Source organism: Cherax quadricarinatus, chromosome 68 (assembly GCF_038502225.1).
Source record: "Cherax quadricarinatus isolate ZL_2023a chromosome 68, ASM3850222v1, whole genome shotgun sequence".
In the NCBI taxonomy this organism is placed as follows: Eukaryota; Metazoa; Arthropoda; class Malacostraca; order Decapoda; family Parastacidae; genus Cherax; species Cherax quadricarinatus.
This window is the reverse complement of record NC_091359.1, coordinates 19,322,617-19,349,290: the sequence shown is the minus strand read 5'-3', so window position 1 is coordinate 19,349,290 and position 26,674 is coordinate 19,322,617. Positions and strand designations below refer to the sequence as shown.

General features: G+C 41.6%; 2 protein-coding genes across 3 annotated transcripts in view; both read right to left on the bottom strand.

The window, feature by feature from the left end:
- The window catches only part of LOC128697697 (uncharacterized), a 265,769-nt gene that overhangs the window by 114,054 nt on the left and 125,041 nt on the right, over positions 1-26,674 (bottom strand). The window lies entirely within an intron of this gene.
- On the bottom strand, positions 11,843-26,399 carry LOC128697722 (arylalkylamine N-acetyltransferase-like 2). Of its 2 annotated transcripts, none has more exons than XM_053789582.2 (5): positions 26,261-26,399; positions 16,990-17,115; positions 15,133-15,312; positions 14,124-14,276; positions 11,843-13,642 (listed from the first exon to the last, which is right to left on the bottom strand). In XM_053789582.2, exons 2-5 carry the CDS (start codon positions 17,089-17,091, stop codon positions 13,412-13,414), a joined length of 666 nt encoding a protein of 221 aa, XP_053645557.1. In that variant the 5' UTR covers positions 17,092-17,115; positions 26,261-26,399; the 3' UTR covers positions 11,843-13,411. The 2 variants fall into 2 exon arrangements, with proteins under 2 accessions (XP_053645557.1, XP_053645558.1); XM_053789583.2 differs by having other exon boundaries at positions 26,142-26,281.

Here is a 26,674-nt window from a genome sequence, read left to right as displayed (position 1 = left end):
TGGAGGGTGTCTCTCGGGCGACGGGTGTATCTCTGGAAGCCACCTTTCGGATTCCGGGGGTGGTGGCCGAAGGAGGTATGCTTTGTGGCAGATTTCAGCCGCCCTCTCTTTTGTCCACCGAGGTAGCTCGGCAGATGTGAGGTTGCTATCCCAGATTGCTGGTTTACTGGCATGATGGGTAGGGTATGGCACGGGTTCCATGCTGCATCTGCGGTGCTGAGGTCCTCTTGGGCGTGGAGGGAGATTTCTGGCCCTTTCATTCCTCCTAGAAACTATCCCTCCCCAGTCCCCCCTTTTTTTATTCTTTTTATATTTTTCTTTTCTTTTCTTTTTTTTTTCTTAAAAACAAAAAGAAAGAAGTAACCTAACCATGGCAGCCCTAGTTCATGAACCTGCTACCCCCGGGCCCCTTCTTGATACCGCACCCCGTTCTGACCCCGCCTCATCTTTGGGCCACTCTTCGGACACTCCTCATGCCTCTGTACCTCTTGCCGGTGCTGTTTCCTCACCCGCTTTAGGTACTGAGGCCTCGACTGACTCCTTCGATTTATCTGACCTTCGCTCTCCTCTGACTATGCTTCCGGCCTCTCCCTCTACGGTGCGGCAATTTTCGAATCGCCGGCCCGTTCCACGTCGGACCAACTCTGGTCCCACGCCTAAACACCAACGACAGTTACCTACTGATGATACTTCTTCACCTTCTCGTTCTTCTCAGAAAAGATCGACACGTCCTTCACTACCTTTCCACGCTCAGTTTCAGACTGCACAATGGACTAAATTCTTCACTTTACGACCGACTTCCTCTACTGCCTATCTTTCTGACCACAGTATTGGCAAGGCACTCCTACGCCATGTTGGTAAAGATATTTCTTTTCATGCTCTTAAGAGTGGTACGTGCATCATCACCGTACAGAATGCTACCCAGGCTCATGAGCTTTCTCTCGTCTTTCCCATATCGATACTGTTCCTGTCACTATTGAAAAGCATCATTCCCTCAATTCTTGTAGTGGTACTGTCATTCTGCTCCATACCATAGTTCAACAAAATTTCCAGACATATGGCACTGACATTCTTGAACAGCTGGAACTCCAAGATCTCCCAATCCTCAAGGAAGACACTTACGTTCTTCCTGCCCGCGGGCGGAGACGATACCCTAGCAATGTGGCTCGTTTAACTTTTGACAGCCATGAACTCCCATCCTCAGTTTATGTAGCAGGACATCGGTTACAAGGTCGAAAGGTGATCCCTACACCGCAACAGTGTAGAAATTGCTGGCGATTTGGCCATCCAGCGAAATATTGCAGATCTATCGCCGAATGCCCAGTCTGTGGTGCCGATGACCATTCTAATACGTCTTGCAATCGACCTCCCTCTTGCCTTAATTGTCATGAGACTCACCCTTCGTACTCTCGCCGTTGTCAAGTCTACTTAAACGAGCGGGAAATCCGTTACCTCAAAGAGGCAGAAGGTCTCCCTTATGCCATGGCAGTTTCTCATCTCCGCCTCCAAGGGAGACTACCTCATGTTTCTTATTCCCGTGTTTCAAAACGTCCCCCCACTTCTGGTATCCCATTTTCTGCACCCACCTCTGTGGTTACCTCTCCCATAGTCACTCCCGTAGCTAATTCTTTTGCTGTCCTCGGCTCAGATGGGACGTCTCAGTCTGATCTCGCTTCTTCGTGTTCTCTCTCACAAGCCTCAGTAGCGACGAGATCTCGTATGACACCTCCTCCCAATCGTCCCTCTACTTCTCCAAAGTCAAAAAAAGGTCCGTTAACACCTCCTACCCATCTTCCACCTCATTTTCCCTTCCCTGTCTCTGTACCTGGTTCTCCCCCTCTCACTGGCTCTGTTACAAGTGTAGAGGTTCACCCTCCTCCTCGTACTGTACCTTCCTCCCCTGTTCCCTCCCAAGTTTCTTCCTCTTCTGCCACCTCCCAGGTTTCTGCCTCTTCTGTCCCCTTCCACGCTTCTCCGGTTCCCTCCACCCTTTCGCCCCCCCCCCTACCTTGGTACAGTCCATTACAGTTCCAATCACAGTTGGTGTCCCACAGGGAAGTGTCCTTGGCCCTCTTCTCTTTCTCCTATACATAAATGACCTTCCAAATGCTTCGCAATTACTCAAACCCACACTATTTGCAGATGACACTACATACGTCTTCTCTCACCCGAGCCCAGTCACACTAGCCAATACTGTAAATACCGAATTACAGAAAATATCTACCTGGATGAGGACTAACAAACTTACACTAAACATTGACAAAACCTACTTCATTCAGTTTGGTAACAGAGCTACAGATGTCCCTCTTAACATAATGATAAACGGATCACCTATCACAAAGCTAACAGAGGGAAAATTCTTAGGAATCCACCTTGATAATAGACTCAAATTTCATACACATATACAACAAATTTCTAAGAAAATTTCCAAGACTGTAGGCATACTATCGAAGATACGGTACTATGTTCCACAGTCAGCCCTCCTGGCCCTATATCACTCTCTTATTTACCCCTATCTCACCTATGGAATTTGTGCATGGGGCTCAACAACAATTAACCATCTCAGACCACTAATTACCCAACAAAAAGCTGCAGTTAGAATGATAACAAATTCTCACTACAGGCAGCACACTCCACCAATATTCAATACACTAAACCTACTCACCATACACAACATCCATACTTATTACTGCACCTATTACATACATAGAACACATAACTCTGATATTAACCCTCCCCTCAAACATCTCCTTGCCAACCTCAACAGAACACATGACCACAACACAAGGCACAGATCACTCTTTGATGTTCCTCGTGTTCATCTCACACTATGCAAAAACTCAATGCACATAAAAGGCCCTAAAATCTGGAATTCATTACCTGTAAATATAAAAGAAACACTACCTGTTTATAAATTCAAGTCTCTACTCAAAGATCACTTACTCACCCAAAACCAAATAAATACTGAATAACTGAACCTTATAAATTGTATATCTTAAATGTTTCTCACAATTATATCACATAAATGTTAAACCTAAAACCGAATCTAACTTTATTATTTTTTAAATACACTACCTAACAGAATCCTTCATATGACTGAATGCAACCATATGACCTGTCTTTGTAATACTCACTTGTGCTTTATAGTAATCTGTTTACATTAATGTTTTATCACTGACTTCATCATTGCTTAGTTAATCTTAAGTTAATTTTAAGCCAGCCCGTAATGCTATGCATAGTATAAGTGGCTTTGGCATGCTGCTCTTATCTGTATTTTTTTTTTTGTACCTCTGTATGTGTGCTCAAATTTATAATAAAAAAAAAATCTTTACTCATCCTCCCCCTACCATTTCCAATATTGTCTCCCATACGACGTCTCTGAATTCTGAAACACTTGAAGCAATCTCTGAATATATTGCAGAGACCAAACCATCAATGGACACTGATCCACCCTCCGCTCCTTCTCTCTCCTCTACTTCATCTGCGCAACTCCTTTCTTCACAGCGCACCGTTCCTTCGCTGCTTGAACGTTTTCCACTGCCTCCGCATGTGGACTTTTCTAACCCCTCTAGTCCGTAGGAACCCTTACCTGCGGATTTCAGGTATCTTTATGATTGCCAATCATGGCCTATTTACAGTGGAATATACGCGGCCTCAGGGGTAATCGGGGTGAGCTTCAGATGTTACTCTCCCAGTTTTCCCCTGTTGGTGTTTGCTTACAGGAACCAAAATTACACTCTGCTGTTATCTCTCCCATCTCAGGCTATGATTTATTGTATTCTTCAGATCCTTTTCCTGATGGGACCTTTAATGAAAGTGCCCTTCTTCTACGCACTGATATTCCGTACCATCAGCTATTTGTTCATACTTCGCTGCATTACACAGCTGCCCGTATCCACTTGCATAGGTGGTATACGCTCTGTTCTTTATATCTCTCTCCTTCTCGGGCATTATCTATTCCGGATATTGCCTTTCTTGTTTCGTCATTACCGCCACCGATTCTGTTACTTGGTGATTTTAATGCCCACCATTTCCTCTGGGGGGTCTCACTGTGATTCCCGTGGCATTCAGTTAGAGGCTTTTCTTACCACCCACCCCCTCCATGTTTTAAAAACAGGTACTCGCACCCATTTTGATCCTCGGACTCACACTCTCTGTTGCATTGATCTCTCAGTATCCCTGAACGTGATACAGTCAAGTTTCTGGGCCTCCTCTTTGATCTTAGGTTATCCTGGAAACCTCACATTACCTCTCTGAAGGCAACTTGTCACAGCCGGCTGAACCTTCTTAAAACCCTTGCTCATCTTTCATGGGGAGCTGATTGTCGAACCCTCCTTCGCCTACATTCCACCCTTATTTTATCGAAACTTGATTATGGTGACCAGATCTATTCAGCGGCATCTCCTGCTACTCTCTAGCCTTAACCCCATTCATCACCAAGGATTACGTTTATGCCTTGGTGCTTTTCGCTCTTCCCCTGTCGAGAGCCTCTATGCAGAAGCGAATGTTCCATCCTTATCCAATCGCCGTGATGCCCATTGCCTTCGCTACTATGTACACTCTCATAATCTCCGCAATCCTTCCATTTATAGAATGGTCACTGATAGTAGACATTATTTGTTCGCCGCCCCTGTTTACTCCATCCCTTCTCTCTTCTCCTTCATTCGCTCTTGTCTTCTCTTCAATTACCACCTTTCTATGTACATGTAGCATCTCACTTTTCCCTACCCCCCTGGGAAGTTCCAGCTGTTCGAGTCTGTTCTTTCTCTCTCCCTTGCTCGAAAGCCCAACTGTCTACGGTCGCTTCCCGCTCTCTTTTTCTTGACCACTTTCACTCTCATTCTCATGCCATTGCTGTGTACACAGATGGCTCTAAGTCTTCTGACGGCGTAGGATTCGCAGCAGTGTTTCCGGACAGCGTCGTACAAGGGCATTTACTATTTTCCGCTAGTATTTTTACTGCTGAATTGTATGCCATCCTTACAGCACTTATCCGTATTGCATCTATGCCTGTGTCATCATTTGTGGTTGTCTCAGACTCCCTTAGTATTTTACAGGCTATACAGAAATTTGATACACCTCACCCCTTAGTCCTCCGTATCCAACTTTAGCTACGCCGCATCTTTACCAAGCATAAAGATAATGTTTTTTGTTGGGTCCCTGGTCATGTTGACGTACAGGGCAATGAACAGGCAGACACTGCTGCGCGGTCAGCAGTACATGACCTACCAGTTTCATGTAGAGGTATTCCATTTACAGACTATTTCGCTGCAATATCTTCCCACCTTCACACCCGTTGGCAAGAACGTTGGTCTACTATGCTCAGCAACAAACTTCAATCTATTAAACCGAGTATAGGTTACTGGCCGTCTTCTTATCACCAGTGTCGAGGTTGGGAGACTACTCTCTCCCGTCTTCGCATTGGCCATACTCGTCTTACTCATGGATATCTCATGGAGAGGCGCCCTGCTCCTCTCTGTGAGAATTGCCAAGTTCCATTATCAGTCAGCCACATTCTGTTGGACTGCCCACTTTATCAACGAGCACGCAGAATTTACCTCCGTCGTCGTCTTGCTCCGCTGCTCTCTCTTTACCTTCCCTTCTTGCTGATGGACCCACCTTTCATCCAGACTCTCTCATTGACTTTTTGACAACAACTGACTTCACAAATTCTGATACCTTCAGCCCTTTCTACTTCAATCTCTTGCTACCCTCTACCCCCGTACTATCCCCTGCCCTACTGTTTTCTGTAACCTACTGATCATCCCTCCTCCCTTCTGCCATCCAATACCCTCGCTTCCTTCCCTACCCTGCAGTGCTGTATAGCCCTTGTGGCTTAGCACTTCTTTTGTATTATAATAATAATAATAATACAGCTTGGACCCTGGCTTCAAAGCCGTAGAACTATGGGATGGACCCTCAGAGGGTTTATGCAGAAATTTGATCTGCACATGCAGTGCCTTGGAAAAGAGAATAACAATGGCATTTATGAACTGAATAATGTGGATCTTGATCACTTGTGAATGTGAAAAAGATTTAGGAGTTCTGGTAGGCAGTAATCTAAAGCCAAGACAGTGCATAATTATTCTCAGTAAAACTAATAGAATTCTTGGCTCCATATCAAGAGGTATAAATAATAGGAGCCCTCTGGTTATACTTCAACTTCATATGTATATCCTTGGTAAGGCCTCATTTAGATTGTGCTGCACAGTTCTGGTCACTATATTACAAAATGAACATAAATGTTCTTTAAAACATACAAAGGAGGATGACCAAATTGATCCCATTATCAGAAATCTTTCCTATGATGAATCTGCACTCTGGAAAGGCATAGAATTAGGAGGGATATGAATGAGGTATATAAAGGGAAAACAGGAGTAAATAAAGGGGGATATAAATAATGTGCTAAAAATATCTAGCCAAGGCAGGACTCGCACCAGTGAGTTCAAGTTGGAAAATTTAGATTAAGATATAAGAAAGCAGTGGTTTCGTTATAGAGTTGTGGATGAGTGGAACAAACTCCAGAGGAGTAGTGTTATTGAAGCAAAAACATTGGGCAGCTTTAAAAATAGGTTAGACAAGTATATGAATGAGTGTGGCTGGATGAGAGTTGGACCTGCCTAGCATGGGTCAGTAGACCTACTCGGTGCTCTTCCTTTTTTATTCTCAAGTTTTTAATTATTTTTATAACTGTTGGTGTAGGTATACATATGTAAAATTTACTTGATGAAGAGCCATCTTCTGTTTGTACTGTATTGTGACTTTTCACACCAAGTCATCATTTGTTATCCGAGTGGTTGTGAAAATGTACGTTTCCACAGCTTTATTGTTAAATAATTTCAAGTGGTTTTATTTAATTCTAACTAGAGTTCAGTCCATTTTTGTAATTAAAGCATAAGTAACCTACACCACACTTTTTAGTGCTATGTATAGTGTATTGTGTAGGTGCAAAGACATGGTGATGCTGAGAGCAACAGACCGACAGGAGAAAATTGATGCAGTTCAATTAAATACTTACCAAAGATGGACCACCATAAGTTTTGTTTTGCTCCTGTAGTTAAAGACAAATAATTTCAGATATGAGTTAATTTTTAAAGATGATTTGGCTATGAAGGTATTGTTGAGGTACTTGTGTAGGAGACTAGAGGTACAGACCGGCAATCACTAATCTGGAACTAATTTTGGCAAGTGTCATTGGTAAAAGTTTATGTCCCAGGGCTTTCAAAGGTATGACCCAGTTTCCTGTGATTTACTGTGCCAGGGCCGGCACCCTACAGGTTAGTGATGGTCTACCTGTATCTCCATCAGTTTATCCTAATATGATGAAATATATCAAGCTATTTAGGCAGAGGTATTCTGACGGCTGGTGAAGAAAAGATGCAGGTGCTTTGCAAGATTTCATTGTGACAATGTTAAACTCTAAAAGAGCTTTGTCACATCATTGACTTGATAAAGCTGTACATAGAGCAGTGTTGTGTGACTCCTACAGGTTTAGTGCTTCCTCATAAAAACAATAATAATAATTATGATAATGTGCATAGAGTGTAACATTGTAACAGTAACTCGCTTTGCACCTGCCTCATATCTTATTATTAAGCTTTTGCTATTAGTGCTGTACTGTAGATATCATTTTGTGGTTTATTTTGAATATAATAATGATGTACTATTATTATCATTCCTATGCAGTTTTCCCCAGATTTTATGCTAATTTGCTTTCATGTGGTCACCCCATTTCTAAAAGTAATTTGCTGTATGTGATATAAAATCATTTATGAGATCACTGAAGTCCAGCGCCGATTGTTGTTTTAACCATATCTAATTAAATATTGCTATAAATTGGTTTATACTCATGGTCATAAAAAGAAGAGAACAAAAACAGATTTGAACATGGAAAAACTAGTCAGTGTTCCAGATAACCAGGCTGTGATGGATATGTGAGCCTGCAGGCTGCAAGCAGCATCAGCCTGGTTGACCAAGCAAGCACCAGCCAAGCCTGGCCCAGGGCTGGACTGCTGGGGTAGGTAAATTCCAAACTCATCAAAAGTACATTCTTGAATGAATGCCCAGGGCTGGCTTTCAGTTGAAATGTCTTGTGCAAAGTGGACGGAACATGACCACTTGGTTGGCTGACCTAGAAACGGGACTAGGGATGGAGGGAGGGAAGAGTAGCAGGCAGGTATGTATTTGCAGGTTCATAATACCAGCACTTCACCCCAGACCAAGACAGGCTGGATGGTTGGTAGTGGTGAGAGGAGGAAGAGTAAAAGGGAAGAGGAATATGATTGCATTTTGGATTTAATTTTTTTCTCATTGAGTTTTTGACCATTTGTATTTATTTTAGATACATATTTATGACCATTTGGTGCCTATTTTGAAAACTATTAATTTATTATATTAGCTCATCTTTTCTCAAAGCCATGTATGATATGCTGTGACCAAACAATCTAATGCTAAATGTCTGATGAAAATGTTATCCAGATACCTCATTGTTGTCATAAATAAAGGTGAAAGATGAACAAAAACTAGCTATTGATTATCTTAACTCTTTTCTTGCTTCATATTTTTGTAGACTAATAGATTCATAGTACATGTACTTGATACTAGTGCAATGTCATTAACATTATGGAATAATAATGTTGATTTTAACTTTTGTAGAGTGTGTTAGATTTCATTTTTTTGAAAGAGAGTCGGTGTGTGAAGGTGGTGTTTACTTGAGAGATTTACCTGATGTTCAGAGTTGCTAAGTTAAAGTGATCTATGTTTTAGTTAGACTTATTATTTTCGGATTGAAAATGCAATTGCAGGAGCGTAGCTCGGCATGTATGTATATGCACTGCAAGGGCTCTATTGAAATATTCTTTCCGATCTTGTGATGTCACATCTGTCAATCTTGACTTTTCTGCTTTGAAACAAATTAAAACTTTTTCCAGAGATTCTTGAAGTCAGGGAAGGTTGCAAAGCTTAGCCCTTCTTTTTTTTTTTTTTTTTTTTTCAACAAGTCGACCGTCTCCTACCAAGGCAGGGTGACCCAGAGAGAAAGAAAATCCCCAAAAAAGAAAATACTTTCATCTTCATTCAACACTTTCACCTCACTCACACATAATCACTGTTTTTGCAGAGGTGCCCAGAATACAACAGTTTAGAAGTATATACGTATAAAAATACACAATATATCTCTCCAAACTTCAAAGTATATGTCAGAATTTTACAGCAAGGTTACTAATCATTTTTATTGAAAACCAAGAGGAATTCATTTAAACTTCGTTTACAGTGGCAAGTTGAAATTAAGACACAGGTGCAACATCTGGGTATCTTTATTATAGACGTTTCACCATCCAGTGGCTTTATCAATACAAATTCTAGGACATAACTTGAAGAAAGTAGAACTATGTACAGAAGATGAGGTAATCAGTCCCTCAACCTTGGAGTAGGTGCGAAGAGCACCGTAGTCGTGGAGATACTGAAGCAGAAGCAAGGAGCCTGGCGCTTATATAGTAATGTCAGGCATAGCAGATGAGGGCATAGTCACTGGTAGGCGGGATTCCCCAGTGGAAGTAGGTCCTTCCCAAAGAGATGGGTTAGTTGGCAAGTTAAATAATAATGTTATTATTACTTTGAATTAGTTTATTTAATGACTCAGTAAAACCATTATTTATTATTATTCATACTTCAGCTTTCTGGAAAAATGTAACAGTGATATTTGTTTACCCAAGGATTATTTTTTCATTACATGCCACTGATTGTTGTTGATACCATCCTTCAAGGTTGGGGAAGGGGTTAATGCTGGTGAGTAGATCTTGATTCAAGGAAATAGAGCTATCAACTTCCTCAGATGAAATCTGATTACCTCCCATTCCCCAGGCACTGCATGATCCCTATGAGTTTATTGCTTCCCTACAAATATAACAGTAAAGAATTAGACACATGTGCAACATCTGGGTACCTTTATTTGTAGATGTCTACAATTAAAGATACCCAGATGTTGCACGTGTGTCTAATTCTTCATTTTATCAGTATTGTATATCATTTATGTACAAATACATTATTAAAGGAATATTGATTTCCAACCCAGTAATTATATCCTTTTTTCACTTTACTGAATTGGAAATTTCACCTTCAGTTAGTGGTTCTTGAAGGTTATCTTCCCTACAGCCCAGTCTCAGAGCAGGTGTCCTAGGTTGGAAAGGAAGTACGTACAGGGTATAAAAGAATTAACACCTATTAAAGAGCTTATTGGAGAGTAATGTGCAAACTGAATGTAAGTACAGAGTGACTGGCCTGTCTTGCATGTTCATGAAACAGAAGGAAATGCTCAACAATTCTGCAAGAGTGCAAAGAATTAACAGGTTTCCATTTCATGGTCATTTAAGAGAACAGTAGTTCCTTACTGGATAGTTCATGAAATCGTAATAAGACGATTGCAAACAAACCATGGAATGGGTGGGGTTTGAACCTATGGCAAATGAATCTTAAAACTCCAGGCCAGTGCATAAGCCACTAGGCCAGCTGGCTACAATAAGATTCATCCAACTAGGTATATTTATACACCATAGGGAGGCTAGCATGGGTCCCCTGTAACCCCAAATGCAAGTTTTTATTTGCTTGTTTGTGAAGGTCTTGATGCTGCTGTAAGGCTCTTGATTAAAGGATTTTGATCCAAATTTCCCTTGGATCGAACCTGTTTGCCTCAGATTTCTCAGGCTTTGTATGACCTCCCTCTGAGTTCAGCATTTCCCTACAAATACATATAATAATACTGAGTTGCAGCAAATTATGTTTAGTAATGTTTATCTGTATTCAGTAATTGTTGTACAAATAATTTTTCAAGTTGCTAAACTCTTCTGGCTACACATTTGGTTTTTATGGTTGTTGTAATATGTGTCACAAGGTTCTTTCATAACACATTTCCACCAAATTCTTTGAATTCAGAACTAAACCCTAGCCAGTTCATTGAATGACTGAGCCTCGTGCACTTTATTCTCTTCCCCATCCCCTCCCCTATGGTGTTTCTACACATGCACAGATACACTCATCCTCTCTCTTCCTCCTACACACACACTCATCCATCCATACATATATACATTTTTTTTTAATACCGGCTGTCTCCCACAGAAGCAGGGTGGCCTGAAAAAGAAGAAATGCTTTCATAAAGTTTTTCTTTTTACATTTAGTAATTATATATATACAATTATGTAATATATATAGTATATTACTGCACTTTGCTGTATTTTTTCTCTATTACTTTTTTTTGGCTTATTAACTTTTTTATTTTGAACATGTAATACATGAGTGCTTCAGAAATGCTAATGAATTAGTAGTTGACTTATTGCATCGGTGTTACTATTCTACATGAAGGTCATTGAATATTTTAAAACATTAGCCAAGACTTCTCTCAGACATAAGAGGGAGAACAGTGAAATGGTGTACAGCCTCTTCTCACTTAATGATGGAGTTCTGTTCCTAAGACCACGTCAGTAAACAAATTCGCCGCTAAGTGAGGAGCATATTATAATGGTAATGAGTTTGTGTCAACCATCTTTGATATTATTTTAATGTCACGTTTGCACCATTTATAAAATTTTTAGTATATTTTTAAATGTTTATACAGTAGTGTACTGTATATTGTAATAAACAGAATAGCGGAAATCAGGTCTAATACACATTTAGGTGCGCATACTGGTCAGAGAGCCCATTGTAAATCAGAGTCATCGGTAAACGAGTATGTTGCTAAGTGAGAAGAGGCTATATTTGAAGAAAGGATGATTGCGATGAATGTAACTGTAGGCTTATATGATTTTAGTTGGATGTATGATTATTTTGAGTAATAAGTGATAATAAAAACTTTTGTTAGGGTTTGGATATTTTATGCATAAAAGTAGATTTTACATTAAAATTAAAGATTGATGAGATTTACAGGTTTTATCTTCTCCTCTTGGGTAAATATGACTAATGGGTAGCATCAACACAGATGTGTGTGTGTATATGTGAATCTTTGTGTTAGCTGAAAACTTGTCATAATACGTTGCATGTCTTATCATTTCCACTTAGATATGAAGCATTGCAAAATGGAGTGATGACATCAGCATCTGAACTTTGATTAAAACATTTTAGTTAAATAAGAAATAAATATAAGAATTTAGTTTTTCTCTAAACATTAAATATGTATCTTAAGGCTGTTTTTACCAGGGTTCAGATGCTGACATTGTCTCTCCATCTTGCAGTGCCGAGCATGTACAGAATGTGTTCCTTTTTGAGTAATAGGTTCAGAGGTCAAGGACACTGAGGGCAGAGGTCAAATGTCTGAATGGATAATTGTGCTTTGCATTGTTATTTTTTATATCTGCATAGTTTCCCAAGGAAATACTATAATTATGTTTCCAGTATACTTGCATGTATATTTTGTAAGAGGGGGCACATTATTACTGAAAATTTATTTTGCCATCAGTGTTATATCTTAGTGGAATAAGTGAGTGGAAATTAATGTAAAGTGAAATAAAGGAAATATTTGTTTAATGTCGAAATGATTTACCAAAATAAAATGCTTCTGCATGTGTTGAGGCTAATGCACTCCAAGAGGTGTTAGTGTTTGTGTACATCCCTCAAGGAAGGTTTCTCAGTGCTGGAAAGTGGCTCGTGATGCAATGAGTTAGACCTGTCTTTGCCTTCCTTCAATTGAACTTGAGTGCCTCCCATTCCCCCAGGTACTGTATGACCCCTGTGGATCTACTGCTTACCCTTAAATGTAAATATAAAAATATACACAGCCTCTCCTCACTTAATGACGGAGTTCCGTTTCTAAGACCATGTCAGTAAGTGAATTCGTCACTGAGGGGCATATTCTAATGGTAGTGGGTTTGTGTCAGCCATCTTTGATATTATTTTAATGTCACCTTTGCACCATTTATAACATTTCTGGTATACTGTATTTTTAAACGTTTATACAGTAGTGTACTGTATATTGTAATAATGGTCAGAGAGCCCATCGTAAGTCTGAGTCGTCGGTAAATGAGTACGTCGCTAAGTGAGGAGAGGCTGTATAGTGCAGCATGTATTTTTGTTTTTTGTGTACTGGCCGTATCCCACCAAGGCACAGCTAAAATGAAAAACGATAGTTTTCTTTTTCTTCTTTCTTTCAACACACCGGCCGTATCCCACCAAGGCAGGGTGGCCCAAAAAGAAAAACGAAAGTTTCTCTTTTAAATTTAGTAATTTATACGGAGAAGGGGTTACTAGCCCCTTGCTCCCGGCATTTTAGTCATCTCTTACAACACTCATGGCTTATGGAGGAGGGATTCCTCTCCACTTCCCATGGAGTGCAGTATGTGCATATATCAATGTACAGTTCTGTATAACCCTTGTGGGTTTAATTATGATTATAATAATAATATATATCAGTGCAAATAATGATGATTTAACATTTCACAGTTTTAATGTTGTTTGGAAGACGTTTTAGCATGAGCTTGAAGTCCGTTTCACCAGATGTAATGGAGTTTTCAAGACCAAGGTAATCATACAAGGTGGTCAGATCGAGGGTTTTCAGAGTCTCAAATTCAAGACGAGTGCAGATCTTGGCTGTGAGACTGTTAGCCGCCTCCAGGATCACTGCTTGGTATCCACGCTCTGCCCCAAGTGACACAGTTTTCTGAAACATGAAACCTATGTTCTTCAAAAACATATCAAAGAATGTTTGTTGAACTTTTAAGTTCATTACACCATTTGTCAAGTTATTTATTTACCCATTAGGTTTACAAATTGGCCTCCCTTCAAGAGGCAGTTCAATAATGGGCTCTTGATCTAAGGTATTGGAGCTACCTTTGCATTCCTTGGAGCAGTGCTGTATGAGCTAGTGGATTTAGCACTTGTTTTTGATTATAATAATCCATTCCTTGGATCAAATTTAATTTTCCCTTATTGCTATGTGCTCTATGTCTCCCCTAATAGGAGGTTTCTTGAATTAGATCTATGCTCAAGTTCCCTGGATTGAGCCTGAATTCCTTCCATATAACCCCCACAAGTACTGTATAATCTCTATGGGTTTAGGACTCCCCCATAATAATAATAATGTGTGTTTTGTGATATTTACGAGATTAGCTCTCTCTTTCCCAATGAATGCAATGATTTACCTGTAAAAGTCTTCCTCCGAGGCCACGATTTCCAACATCTTCATGGACACAGAGGAAAATTAAGTAGAGCATTCTGTGGGCGTCAATCTCTTCAAATACAGTGACACCATCGTAGAGCTTCTCCAAAACACGGTAAAGCGCACTCAAATTATCCTGTCAGTGTATCATTCACAATACATTAAATGTTGATCAAAATCTAATAATGTCATTTATCAGCTATAATAAAATTGTTGGTGTATCAGTTACCAAGGTTTATATTCTAGTGGTTCAGTGCTTCCCTGTGACTTAATAATAATACAGGCAGGTCCTGCCTTACAATGCTTCGCTTTATGGTGTTTCGCTTATGCAGCAGTTTTCAATTATTCCCATTCTTTATTTATTCAGACTTACTACAATAAATATATTTACCACTCACTATAAATTAAGGATGAAAATATTTTGAGCTAAGTAACGTGTGTATTGTATCTGAAAGTTTTAAGCCTAGCTTTGTTGTTCACTTAATGTATGATAGTGTAAACATGTTGATTTTTTATATATTTGAAAATGAAAAAAAAAAAAAGTCTTATTTTGCTTTACAGCAGTAGCCCAGACCCTAATCTGCTGTATGAGTGGGGCCCTCCTAGAGAGAGATTTTCTTTGGATTTTTAACCCCAGAGGGTTAGCCACCCAGGATAATCCAAGTAACTCAGTGTGTCATCAAGGACTGTGTAACTTATTTCCATTGGGGTCCTCACTCTTGTCCCCCAGGATGCGACCCACACCAGTCGACTAACACCCAGATACCTATTTGCTGCTAGGTGAACAGGGCAACAGGTGTAAGGAAACACGTCGAAATGTTCCCACCCACCCGGAATCAAACCTGGGCCCTCCATGTGTGAAGCGGGAGCTTTAGCCACCAGGCCACCGGGCCACTCTGCTAGTACCAGGATGAGCAGTGCTGTATGACCCTTGTGGGTTTAGTGCTTGGTTTTGATTATAATAATGATGTACTGGGATAAAGAAAGCATACCATTGAAGAAATCTTGCCGAGAACTTCCAGGTTGAAGGTCTTGTTGAGCACAACCCCAACCAGCATCTGGGTCACCTTGTGTCTGGCACCTACAGACACACCTGATGCCAAGCACTCTCGAATGTCTTGCTCAAATGGCTCTCCTAATGACCTCGTTGTGATCTGCCCAGCTGCCTGGCACTGCACATGACAATACGTATTGTTAATGTTGATAACCTGGTCTCTGACTTGGGCGAGTTAAACTCTTATTTTTAACTAATACTGTGCTAATAAACTGGCTCTCCATGACCCTTGTGGATTTAGTGCTTAGTTCTGATAATAATAATAAAAATAATAATAAACTGATAGAATTTTACATTTACAAAAAATTAGAGATAAAGCATTATTGAATTTCAAGCCCCTCGAGGGAGGTTTCTTGATGCTGGTGAAGGGCTTTTGATCTAGGGAATTGAATCTGTGCTCCAGTTCCCTGAATTGAGCCTGAATACCTCACATTCCCCCCCACATGCGCTGTATAATCCTATGGGTTTAGCGCTCCCCCATGATTATAATGATGAATTTTCAAGAGTTTCCTTCATGCTAGAAAAGAGTGCCTGCCCCCTCAAAAGGCATTCCTTGATACCAGTGAGGGGTCTCTTGATTCAAGGAATTGGACCTGCTCTTCTCTTCCTTAGATTAAATCCGAATGTGTGTCCCGTTTCCCCAAGTTCTCTATGACCCCTGTGAATTTAGCACTCCCCCATAAAAGTAATAAGGAAAAGCTCTTGATCTAAGGAATTGGAGCTCCACCACTTCATCAAGGTCATTCCACTTCCCAACTACCCTGAGACTGAAGAAATACTTCCTGACAAATCTACGATTAATCTGTATATTCCCCAGCTAGATTATCGCTGCTTTGTAAGTCCTCGCTCAGTGAATACAGAGATAGACAGTATAATAATATATGTGATATGTCAAGATATCTTATTAATGAAAATAAGATACCAGATATACTAAGCAAATTTCCTAAATTTGCTTGTAACATAAGTGAACTGTAGATATGTGCCCCTCAAGGAAGGTTCCTTGATGTTGGTGAGGGGCTCTTGATTTAGGGAATTGGATTTGTGCTCCAGTTCCCCGAATTAAGCCTGAATGCCTTCCACATCCCTCCCCCCAGGCGCTGTATAATCCTCCGGGTTTAGCGCTTCCCCCTTGATTATAATCATAATAAATCTAAATCGCCTCAGTGACGCTACCTGGCATTTGTTCCACTCATCTACAACTCTATGACCGCGGGTTCAATCCCGGCCGGGGGTATGGTTTATTTGCAATCGTGTCATTACGATTTCTTAAGTCATAATAATGTAGATATAAATCCAAATGTACACCTGTTAACCCTTTATGGGGCCTAGTTCCTGGGCCTTTTGTGTATCCATATGCTCTTGCGCTACCGTCCACAGGATGGATATGGGGTGCACAATAAACCAGCCACTTAGGTGGCAAAAATCTAAAAATCTAAATCGCCTCAGTGACGCTACCTGGCATTTGTTCCACTCATCTACAACTCTATTGTTAAACCATTACTTTCCTATATCCTTAATCTAGAAAGAAGAATTAAAGAGAAATAATAAAAATAATTAAAGGCTGATAACCAGCGCTGTATAGCCCTTGTGGCTTAGCGCTTCTTTTTGATTATATCTAAAGGCTGATAAAATATACTACCACTAATACAAATAATAATCATTCTCGTGTAGCTAATAATTATCTAGTGGTTATAATTATATCAAAAGCTCCAGCTGCGGGTCGTCATATAACTAAGACCCGCGTCAGGAAACACTTGTCCTGTTTCCTGACAAACCTTACCTAACATAACCTTACCAGAGGTATCCTGGAGGGCAGGTGGTGCAGGAGGGTCATGGTATCCTGGTAGTCCTTGGTGGTCAGAAAGAACAACTCAAACTCTGATAAATCCTTACGCATGGTTCATCTGCTGCTCTTAGTATTCTGCAATTTATAACAAAATGTTTATCACTTAGTTCTGACTGTAATAATATAACAAAAGAAAAAAAAAACATTTAAATATAGACTTGCACACTATTGGTGGAGGCCAATTCCTTACATAGTTTTAAGAATAGGTACGATAGGGCCCTCGAGGCTAGGAGTGAATCTGGAAAGAAGTTTAAAAGCGGGGCCAGGAGCTAGGACTCAACTCCTATAACCACATATAGGCGAGTATGCATACGCTACAAATTACTCCATTACCCCTACAGGCTTAAAGTTTTCCAATTAATATAATTACTAAGTAACACGTAGCTCAGTGGTGAGAGCACTGGATTCACAATCTGAAGGTGAAGAGTTCGATTGCCAGGTCTGGCTGACGTCTGGGCCTCACTGCCCACATAACATAAATTATCATACATAGCAGCATAGGTGTATTTACCTAGGATAAACCCAAAAAATAAGATAAAATGACTTATTTCCACTGAAGTCCTTGTAATATCTTATTATTTAAACCTTAAAAGTTAAAAGAGGTAAGTAAATACAGTGTTAGTAGTGTTGTTGGACGTAACCTGAGGAATGTTGCTGTGGTGAAGCAACATACCTGTGACGTCCTTGATTGTATGTCCAACCAGGCTGTTGCTGAAGATTAAGACACATGTGCAACAGCTGGGTATCTTTATTGCTGTACAGCCCTTGTGGCTTAGCGCTTCTTTTTTATTATAATAATAATAATGGGTATCTTTATTGATGAAACGTTTCGCCTGCGCAGAAGGCTTCTTCAGTCAAATATAGAGGCAGCAGTAGAAATGACATAGAGATGATATAATCAGTCCATCAACCTTGGAGAAAAGTATCTGAGGTGGTCAGTCCCTCAGCCTGGAGTCGATGTGTTCAGCCCATCAAGACTGATGAAGCTAAACACAACAACTCCAGCTGAGGGACTGATTACCTCAAACTCCTCCTAATCTTCCACCATTCTTCTCTGTTTTCACTGAAGAAACCACTGGTTGACAAACGTTACAAAATAAACATTCCAAAAATGTTGCACAAGTATCTAATTCTTCAACTTGTCTTTTTTTTTAAGCCATCATACATATGACCAGTAGGAAACTATCATACCGATATAGGATAAGTTTCCTACTGGTCATACATATGACCGAGGTCTCCCACTACCTTAACTAAGTTTATTTAGGTACAGGTACGTAGGTTCACGAATGGTATACAATACCGGCAACATGAAGAATTAGACACATAAGCAACACCTGGGTATCTTTATAGACGTCTGGCCATCCAGTGGCTTCATTATGTGCCCCCCCATACCCGTCCTGTGGGTGGTAGTCAAAAGATTACAGAGGTACATAATGGGTCCCAAAGTTAAAGAACGTAGAGTTATGTACAAAAGATGAGGTAATCAATCCCTCAGATGGTGAAAAGCACCGTAGTCTTGAAGACTCAGCACCGTAAGTCTTGAAGACTCAGCACCGTAAGTCTTGAAGACTCAGCACAGTAAGTCTTGAAGACTCAGCACCGTAAGTCTTGAAGACTCAGCACCGTAAGTCTTGAAGACTCAGCACCGTAAGTCTTGAAGACTCAGCGCCGTAAGTCTTGAAGACTCAGCACGGTAAGTCTTGAAGACTCAGCACCATAAGTCTTGAAGACTCAGCACCGTAAGTCTTGAAGACTCAGCACAGTAAGTCTTGAAGACTCAGCACCGTAAGTCTTGAAGACTCAGCACCGTAAGTCTTGAAGACTCAGCACCGTAAGTCTTGAAGACTCAGCACCGTAAGTCTTGAAGACTCAGCACTGTAGTCTTGAAGACTCAGCACCGTAGTCTTGAAGAGTCAGCACCATAGTCTTGAAGACTCAGCACCGTAGTCTTGAAGACTCAACACTGTAGTCTTGAAGACTCAACACCGTAGTCTTGAAGACTCAACACTGTAGTCTTGAAGACTCAACACCGTAATCTTGAAGACTCAACACTGTAGTCTTGAAGACTCAACACTGTAGTCTTGAAGACTCAACACTGTAGTCTTGAAGACTCAACACTGTAGTCTTGAAGACTCAACACCGTAGTCTTGAAGACTCAACACTGTAGTCTTGAAGACTCAACACTGTAGTCTTGAAGACTCAACACTGTAGTCTTGAAGACTCAGCACCGTAAGTCTTGAAGACTCAGCACCGTAAGTCTTGAAGACTCAGCACCGTAAGTCTTGAAGACTCAGCGCCGTAAGTCTTGAAGACTCAGCACGGTAAGTCTTGAAGACTCAGCACCGTAAGTCTTGAAGACTCAGCACCGTAAGTCTTGAAGACTCAGCACCGTAAGTCTTGAAGACTCAGCACCGTAAGTCTTGAAGACTCAGCACCGTAAGTCTTGAAGACTCAGCACCGTAAGTCTTGAAGACTCAGCACCGTAAGTCTTGAAGACTCAGCACCGTAGTCTTGAAGACTCAGCACCGTAAGTCTTGAAGACTCAGCACCGTAAGTCTTGAAGACTCAGCACCGTAAGTCTTGAAGACTCAGCACCGTAGTCTTGAAGACTCAGCACCATAGTCTTGAAGACTCAGCACCGTAGTCTTGAAGACTCAACACTGTAGTCTTGAAGACTCAACACTGTAGTCTTGAAGACTCAACACCATAGTCTTGAAGACTCAACACCGTAGTCTTGAAGACTCAACACTGTAGTCTTGAAGACTCAACACTGTAGTCTTGAAGACTCAACACTGTAGTCTTGAAGACTCAACACTGTAGTCTTGAAGACTCAACACCGTAGTCTTGAAGACTCAACACTGTAGTCTTGAAGACTCAACACTGTAGTCTTGAAGACTCAACACCGTAGTCTTGAAGACTCAACACCGTAGTCTTGAAGACTCAACACTGTAGTCTTGAAGACTCAGCACTGTAGTCTTGAAGACTCAGCACCGTAGTCTTGAAGACTCAACACTGTAGTCTTGAAGACTCAACACCGTAGTCTTGAAGACTCAACACTGTAGTCTTGAAGACAGCACTGTAGTCTTGAAGACTCAACACTGTAGTCTTGAAGACTCAACACCGTAGTCTTGAAGACTCAACACTGTAGTCTTGAAGACTCAGCACTGTAGTCTTGAAGACTCAACACTGTAGTCTTGAAGACTCAGCACTGTAGTCTTGAAGACTCAACACTGTAGTCTTGAAGACTCAACACTGTAGTCTTGAAGACTCAACACCGTAGTCTTGAAGACTCAACACTGTAGTCTTGAAGACTCAACACCGTAGTCTTGAAGACTCAACACTGTAGTCTTGAAGACTCAGCACTGTAGTCTTGAAGACTCAGCACTGTAGTCTTGAATACTCAACACTGTAGTCTTGAAGACTCAGCATGTATGCGCGGAGCCCCAGACCGACATAATGAGATTAGTCACGAGGGAGCATTCACCAAATTCAACTTCAATAACAAAAACATAAAGTGGGACCAAGTAAACCAAGTCCTAACCGATATAAGCTGGGAAGATATACTAAGCAACACAGACCCCAACTTATGCCTAGAACAGATTAACTCGGTAGCACTCGATGTATGCACAAGGCTTATTCCTCTAAGAAAAAGGAGGAGTAGATGTAAAACAGAAAGAGACAGGCGCTCCCTTTACAGGCGACGGAAAAGAATAACAGAGCGGCTAAAAGAGGTCAATATATCTGAAATGCGTAGGGAGACACTGGTCAGAGAAATAGCAAGCATCGAACTTAAGCTAAAAGAATCCTTTAGGAGTCAGGAATCGCGGGAAGAACTAAAAGCCATAAATGAAATCGAAAGAAACCCAAAGTATTTCTTCTCCTATGCCAAATCAAAATCGAGAACAACGTCCAGTATTGGGCCCCTACTTAAACAAGATGGGTCCTACACAGATGACAACAAGGAAATGAGTGAGCTACTCAAGTCCCAATATGACTCAGTTTTTAGCAAGCCGCTAACCAGACTGAGAGTCGAAGATCAAAATGAATTTTTTATGAGAGAGCCACAAAATTTGATTAACACAAGCCTATCCGATGTTATCCTGACGCCAAATGACTTCGAACAGGCGATAAATGACATGCCCATGCACTCTGCCCCAGGGCCAGACTCATGGAACTCTGTGTTCATCAAGAACTGCAAGAAGCCCCTATCACGAGCCTTTTCCATCCTATGGAGAGGGAGCATGGACACGGGGGTCGTCCCACAGTTACTAAAAACAACAGACATAGCCCCACTCCACAAAGGGGGCAGTAAAGCAACAGCAAAGAACTACAGACCAATAGCACTAACATCCCATATCATAAAAATCTTTGAAAGGGTCCTAAGAAGCAAGATCACCACGCATCTAGAAACCCATCAGTTACACAACCCAGGGCAACATGGGTTTAGAACAGGTCGCTCCTGTCTGTCTCAACTATTGGACCACTACGACAAGGTCCTAAATGCACTAGAAGACAAAAAGAATGCAGATGTAATATATACAGACTTTGCAAAAGCCTTCGACAAGTGTGACCATGGCGTAATAGCGCACAAAATGCGTGCTAAAGGAATAACAGGAAAAGTCGGTCGATGGATCTATAATTTCCTCACTAACAGAACACAGAGAGTAGTCGTCAACAGAGTAAAGTCCGAGGCAGCTACGGTGAAAAGCTCTGTTCCACAAGGGACAGTACTCGCTCCCATCTTGTTCCTCATCCTTATATCCGACATAGACAAGGATGTCAGCCACAGCACCGTGTCTTCCTTTGCAGATGACACCCGAATCTGCATGACAGTGTCTTCCATTGCAGACACTGCAAAGCTCCAGGCAGACATCAACCAAATCTTTCAGTGGGCTGCAGAAAACAATATGAAGTTCAACGATGAGAAATTTCAATTACTCAGATATGGTAAACATGAGGAAATTAAATCTTCATCAGAGTACAAAACAAATTCTGGCCACAAAATAGAGCGAAACACCAACGTCAAAGACCTGGGAGTGATCATGTCGGAGGATCTCACCTTCAAGGACCATAACATTGTATCAATCGCATCTGCTAGAAAAATGACAGGATGGATAATGAGAACCTTCAAAACTAGGGAGGCCAAGCCCATGATGACACTCTTCAGGTCACTTGTTCTATCTAGGCTGGAATATTGCTGCACACTAACAGCACCTTTCAAGGCAGGTGAAATTGCCGACCTAGAAAATGTACAGAGAACTTTCACGGCGCGCATAACGGAGATAAAACACCTCAATTATTGGGAGCGCTTGAGGTTCCTAAACCTGTATTCCCTGGAACGCAGGAGGGAGAGATACATGATTATATACACCTGGAAAATCCTAGAGGGACTAGTACCGAACTTGCACACGAAAATCACCCACTACGAAAGCAAAAGACTTGGCAGACGATGCACCATCCCCCCAATGAAAAGCAGGGGTGTCACTAGCACGTTAAGAGACCATACAATAAGTGTCAGGGGCCCGAGACTGTTCAACTGCCTCCCAGCACACATAAGGGGGATTACCAACAGACCCCTGGCAGTCTTCAAGCTGGCACTGGACAAGCACCTAAAGTCAGTTCCGGATCAGCCGGGCTGTGGCTCGTATGTTGGTTTGCGTGCAGCCAGCAGCAACAGCCTGGTTGATCAGGCTCTGATCCACCAGGAGGCCTGGTCTCAGACCGGGCCGCGGGGGCGTTGACCCCCGGAACTCTCTCCAGGTAAACTCCAGGTAAACTGTAGTCTTGAAGACTCAACACCGTAGTCTTGAAGACTCAACACTGTAGTCTTGAAGACTCAGCACTGTAGTCTTGAAGACTCAACACTGTAGTCTTGAAGACTCAACACTGTAGTCTTGAAGACTCAACACCGTAGTCTTGAAGACTCAACACTGTAGTCTTGAAGACTCAGCACTGTAGTCTTGAAGACTCAACACCGTAGTCTTGAAGACTCAACACTGTAGTCTTGAAGACTCAGCACTGTAGTCTTGAAGACTCAACACTGTAGTCTTGAAGACTCAACACTGTAGTCTTGAAGACTCAACACCGTAGTCTTGAAGACTCAACACCGTAGTCTTGAAGACTCAGCACTGTAGTCTTGAAGACTCAGCACTGTAGTCTTGAAGACTCAGCACTGTAGTCTTGAAGACTCAACACCGTAGTCTTGAAGACTCAGCACTGTAGTCTTGAAGACTCAGCACTGTAGTCTTGAAGACTCAGCACCGTAGTCTTGAAGACTCAACACTGTAGTCTTGAAGACTCAGCACTGTAGTCTTGAAGACTCAACACTGTAGTCTTGAAGACTCAACACTGTAGTCTTGAAGACTCAACACTGTAGTCTTGAAGACTCAACACCGTAGTCTTGAAGACTCAGCACTGTAGTCTTGAAGACTCAACACTGTAGTCTTGAAGACTCAGCACCGTAGTCTTGAAGACTCAACATTGTAGTCTTGAAGACTCAACACAGTAGTCTTGAAGACTCAACACCGTAGTCTTGAAGACTCAGCACCGTAGTCTTGAAGACTCAACACTGTAGTCTTGAAGACTCAACACCGTAGTCTTGAAGACTCAGCACTGTAGTCTTGAAGACTCAGCACCGTAGTCTTGAAGACTCAACACTGTAGTCTTGAAGACTCAGCACCGTAGTCTTGAAGACTCAACATTGTAGTCTTGAAGACTCAACACCGTAGTCTTGAAGACTCAGCACCGTAGTCTTGAAGACTCAGCACCGTAGTCTTGAAGACTCAACACTGCAGTCTTGAAGACTCAACACCGTAGTCTTGAAGACTCAACACCGTAGTCTTGAAGACTCAGCACCGTAGTCTTGAAGACTCAGCACCGTAGTCTTGAAGACTCAGCACCGTAGTCTTGAAGACTCAGCACCGTAGTCTTGAAGACTCAGCACCATAGTCTTGAAGACTCAGCACCGTAGTCTTGAAGACTCAGCACCGTAGTCTTGAAGACTCAACACTGTAGTCTTGAAGACTCAACACCGTAGTCTTGAAGACTCAACACTGTAGTCTTGAAGACTCAACACTGCAGTCTTGAAGACTCAGCACCGTAGTCTTGAAGACTCAGCACCGTAGTCTTGAAGACTCAACACTGTAGTCTTGAAGACTCAACACTGTAGTCTTGAAGACTCAACACTGCAGTCTTGAAGACTCAACACCGTAGTCTTGAAGACTCAGCACCGTAGTCTTGAAGACTCAACACTGTAGTCTTGAAGACTCAACACCGTAGTCTTGAAGACTCAACACTGTAGTCTTGAAGACTCAACACTGTAGTCTTGAAGACTCAACACTGTAGTCTTGAAGACTCAACACTGTAGTCTTGAAGACTCAACACTGTAGTCTTGAAGACTCAACACTGCAGTCTTGAAGACTCAGCACCGTAGTCTTGAAGACTCAACACTGTGTGGCTCGTACGTTGGTTTGCGTGCAGCCAGCAGCAACAGCCTGGTTGATCAGGCGCTGATCCACCAGGAGGCCTGGTCACAGACCGGGCCGCGGGGGCGTTGACCCCCGAAACTCTCTCCAGGTAAACTCTCCAGGTAAACTGTAGTCTTGAAGACTCAACACTGTAGTCTTGAAGACTCAGCACTGTAGTCTTGAAGACTCAACACTGTAGTCTTGAAGACTCAACACTGTAGTCTTGAAGACTCAACACTGCAGTCTTGAAGACTCAGCACCGTAGTCTTGAAGACTCAACACTGCAGTCTTGAAGACTCAGCACCGTAGTCTTGAAGACTCAGCACCATAGTCTTGAAGACTCAGCACCGTAGTCTTGAAGACTACGGTGCTGAGGGATTTATTACCTCATCTTTTGCAAATAATTCTCCAGTCTTCACATTACATCCGTGTACTGATAAAGCCACTAATGGAGGGCGAAACGTCTACAAATAACACCACCCAGATGTTGCACATGCGTCTAAAGTCTTCACAAGTACACACAATACAGTTACACGAATTATGATATATAACGAGTGGAACAGACTGGCTGTACATATCAGTCTGTCATAACATGAGCCAGTTGAAGAAGACATCCAAAATGTTCCTCGTGAATAACGCTACATAAAGGGAGGAGAATGATTTCTTGCATGACAATAATTTACCTCTCCCCAGGTATATCTTATTTTACTGTGATTGCTTTTTCATAATTAAAATACTTACCTATTTTTAACTTTTAAATATAAATAATAATTACCACAAGGATCTCAATGGAAATAAGTCACTGTCTAACTTTTTGGTTATCTTGAGGTTGCTATATATGTGCTGCTATGTATGATATTGTATGTATCTGTGTATACATGAATAAACTTACTTGTATGTTTAACAGTTCTCAAACAGGGGAAATTATTTACAAACTGAGAGATAATGTTTATAAATAACGTGTGTAAATTAGCAAGGATAACCACAAAATAAAACCAGAAACAGTGACTTATGCGATAACATCATTTGATGTCAGTTGTACTAACTTCTACATTCTTTCAGGAAATATTATTATTTTTTGGGTCACATAGCTTTGCCTTAATACTATAATCTGTAAGGACTTAATGTTAAGAATTAATCTAAGTCTTCTCGAAATACCTAGCCATGCTAGGTGTCCTAGTGGCCCCTCTGTAATTAGTATCTTATAACATGTAAACCCCACAATACCTAAAACCTGTAAACCCCACATTGTAACCCTTATAGAGAATAAACTTGAATTGAAATGAATTGAAATAGTGTGAGTGATGGTGAAAGTGTTTCTTTTTCTGGTCACACAGCCTCGGTGGGAGACGGACAGTGTTGTAAAAAATCTGTTGGAACACAGATACTGATGCAATATATTAAAATTTGCAAGAAGCTGGATCTGTCCTCCCCTTCCTTGGATCAAAGCTGACTGCCTCCCATTTTCCCCTCTTCTGTATAAACCCTACGGGTTTACCACTCCCCGCTGCTGAACGTGGCCTTATTATGGGTTTCTAAATTCGGCTCACAACTGCTAGGACCCGGGCTGAATCCTGGGCGGGGAGAGATGCATGGGCGAGTCTTCCAACACATCTTGCCCTTCCTCTCTCTCACCTTGCAGTAAAAAAGTCAACCAGGAGTCACTAGACTGTTGTTGGTGGCATCCTGCGACGGGACCCTAAGGGAAAATAAGCCACTCAGTGCTTGGCTTGGGTTATCCTGGTCTTACTAACCCTTAAGGAAGTTACTAACTGCTTCTTCAGACACACAGCAGAGTAACGAGAGTAAGATAACACATCATGAACCACTAACACAGCTTTTATCTGCTCTGCAGTTGCCACTTGTCACTATTTTACCACAGATCAAACCAGGTGTCAGCTCAAGCCAGGTGTCAGCTCAAGCCAGGTGTCATATCAAGCCAGGTGTAACATCAAGCCAGGTGTCAGATCAAGTCAGGTGTCACATCAAGCCAGGTGTCAGATCAAGCCAGGTGTCACATCAAGCCAGGTGTCACATCAAGCCAGGTGTCAGATCAAGCCAGGTGTAACATCAAGCCAGGTGTCAGATCAAGCCAGGTGTCACATCAAGCCAGGTGTCAGATCAAGCCAGGTGTCAGATCAAGCCAGGTGTCACATCAAGCCAGGTGT

Excerpts from the sequence above, each read along its gene's own strand:
- LOC128697722 (XM_053789582.2), bottom strand. The coding sequence starts at position 17,091 with ATGCGTAAGGATTTATCAGAGTTTGAGTTGTTCTTTCTGACCACCAAG. Across the intron at positions 15,313-16,989 it reads TGCCCTCCAGGATACCTCTG|TGCCAGGCAGCTGGGCAGAT; the intron begins GTAAGGTTATGT and ends TGTCATGTGCAG. Across the intron at positions 14,277-15,132 it reads TCGGCAAGATTTCTTCAATG|GATAATTTGAGTGCGCTTTA; the intron begins GTATGCTTTCTT and ends ATACACTGACAG.